The following is a 2,220-nucleotide window of genomic DNA, read 5'->3' on the forward strand; positions in this document are numbered from 1 at the left end:
CAGCAGCAGCAGCAGCAGCAGCAGCAGCAGCAGCAGCAGCAGCAACAGCAGCAGGGTGACAATGGCTCTCCCCAAGCCCAGAGCAGAGGCCCCACAGGCTACCTGGCCCTGGAGGAAGAACAGCAGCCTTCCCAACAGCAGTCAGCCCCCAAGGGCCATCCGGAGAGCGGCTGCGTTCCAGAGCCTGGAGCTGCTTCAGCCACCGGCAAGGGGCTGCAGCGGCAGCAGCCAGCACCACCGGACGAGGATGACTCAGCTGCCCCATCCACGTTGTCCCTGCTGGGCCCCACTTTCCCGGGCTTAAGTAGCTGTTCCACCGATCTTAAAGACATCCTAAGCGAGGCCGGCACCATGCAACTCCTTCAGCAGCAGCAGCAGGAGGTAGTATCGGAAGGTAGCAGCAGCGGGAGAGCGAGGGAGGCCGCTGGTGCTCCCACCTCCTCCAAGGACAGTTACCTAGGGGGCAGTTCGACCATCTCGGACAGCGCCAAGGAGTTGTGTAAGGCAGTGTCGGTGTCCATGGGCTTGGGTGTGGAGGCATTGGAACATCTGAGTCCTGGGGAACAGCTTCGGGGGGATTGCATGTATGCCCCGCTCCTGGGAGGTCCACCCGCTGTACGTCCTTGCGCCCCGCTGGCCGAATGCAAAGGTTCTCTGCTGGATGACGGCCGAGGCAAGGGCACCGAAGAAACTGAGTATTCCCCTTTCAAAGCAGGTTTTGCCAAAGGGTTGGATGGCGACAGCCTGGGCTGTTCGGGCAGCAGCGAAGCAGGGGGCTCCGGAACACTTGAGCTGCCATCCACCCTTTCTCTCTACAAGTCTGGAGCACTAGATGAAGCGGCCGCTTATCAAAGTCGCGACTACTACAACTTTCCGCTCGCCCTAGCCGGGCCGCCGCCCCCTCCGCCTCCTCCCCATCCTCACACCCGCATCAAGCTGGAAAACCCGCTGGACTATGGCAGCGCCTGGGCGGCTGCGACGGCACAATGCCGTTATGGGGATCTGGTGAGCCTGCATGGCGGGGGTGCTGCGGGACCCGGCTCAGGCTCACCCTCGGCCACCGCCTCCTCTTCCTGGCACACTCTCTTTACAGCAGAAGAAGGCCAGCTGTATGGGCCCTGCGGCGGGAGCGGAGGCGGCAGCGCTGGCGAGGCAGGGTCTGTAGCCCCCTATGGCTATACTCGGCCACCTCAGGGGTTGGCAGGCCAGGAAGGGGACTTCCCTCCACCTGATATGTGGTATCCTGGCGGTGTGGTGAGCAGAGTGCCCTATCCAAGTCCCAGTTGTGTCAAAAGCGAGATGGGCCCCTGGATGGAGAGCTACTCCGGACCCTATGGGGACATGCGGTAAGTTTCTCCTCCTAGACATGTCTCTGAATCTAGAGTTAGTCTGTGTTCTGGGGTATCTCTCCTCTCTTACCTGCAGGAACACTCTAGAGCCTCCTGGGTACTCCTAGCCTGCCAAAGCTAAGACCTTTGTGCTCAGAACCCTCACGGTGTGCCCCATTCCCCGCCACTGAGAGCCCCGGGTGCTGGCCTGTGCCTTTCCAGATACCTTAACAACACCTCCCCTACCTCCAGCCTCTTAAAATCCTCGATACCTCATTGTGCTCTGTGTCCCAAAGGCTCCAAACTTAAATCCAGTAGTAATAGCCACCTTCAGAAGTAAAACTCTTAAGCCCTCCAGTACTTGTTCTCTTCCCTCTTCCCAAATCTGAGAAACTGGACCGGAAATATGGGCAGTTTCACCTCTTAGAGTGTGTTAGGGTTTGCCCTTCAGCCTATGGCCCATCTTGGCAGGTTAAAGGCAAAAAGACTGGCCCAAACTTTTCTCAGTCCGCCTCGTCCAAAGAAATAAAATGGAGGTGCCGGATTAGAGGAAGAAAGTCTGAGTTTTGTTCTGAGTCTGCTGTGTGAAGACGGGGTGAAGTTCCTTCCCTGGCAACAACTGAAGAGTTGTTCCCGGGTTGGAAGTCAGCAGAGAGAATCCAACCAAGGCAGGAGTAGAGCAGGCAAAGGTAGAGGAAAACAAGAGGACAACTTTCTCGGTAAACACTGGGCAGTATTTGCCCTCACAGGTTGACCATGTTGGAAGTAGCTGCTTGGGTCGGTTTTCTCTTGCAAAGTGTTTATTTTCTCTATGGAGTACAGCAGATCCACAGTCTCCTACTTCAAGTTTGCATCAGACCCATAAAAGAGGAGAATGTTCTTTTAATTAATT

At 56.9% G+C, this 2,220-nt stretch overlaps 2 protein-coding genes across 3 annotated transcripts in view; both read left to right on the forward strand.

The window, feature by feature from the left end:
* Positions 1 to 1,584, forward strand: part of LOC121099773 (androgen receptor-like) — a 2,270-nt gene extending 686 nt beyond the window's left edge. For both annotated transcript variants that reach the window (XM_040630674.1, XM_040630676.1), the window contains one exon: positions 1 to 1,584. This exon is cut by the window's left edge. In XM_040630674.1, the coding sequence (XP_040486608.1) occupies positions 1 to 1,350 (1,350 nt within the window). In that variant the 3' untranslated portion in view covers positions 1,351 to 1,584.
* The window catches only part of LOC103681153 (androgen receptor), a 189,486-nt gene continuing 188,632 nt past the window's right edge, over positions 1,367 to 2,220 (forward strand). Inside the window, exons 1-2 of the mRNA XM_040631425.1 lie at positions 1,367 to 1,446; positions 1,954 to 2,011. Of these exons, the coding sequence (XP_040487359.1) occupies positions 1,367 to 1,446; positions 1,954 to 2,011 (138 nt within the window). The remainder of the gene's footprint in view (positions 1,447 to 1,953; positions 2,012 to 2,220) is intronic.

The sequence above is a fragment of the Ursus maritimus genome, assembly GCF_017311325.1.
Source record: "Ursus maritimus isolate PB19 chromosome X unlocalized genomic scaffold, ASM1731132v1 scaffold_X1, whole genome shotgun sequence".
In the NCBI taxonomy this organism is placed as follows: domain Eukaryota; kingdom Metazoa; phylum Chordata; class Mammalia; order Carnivora; family Ursidae; genus Ursus; species Ursus maritimus.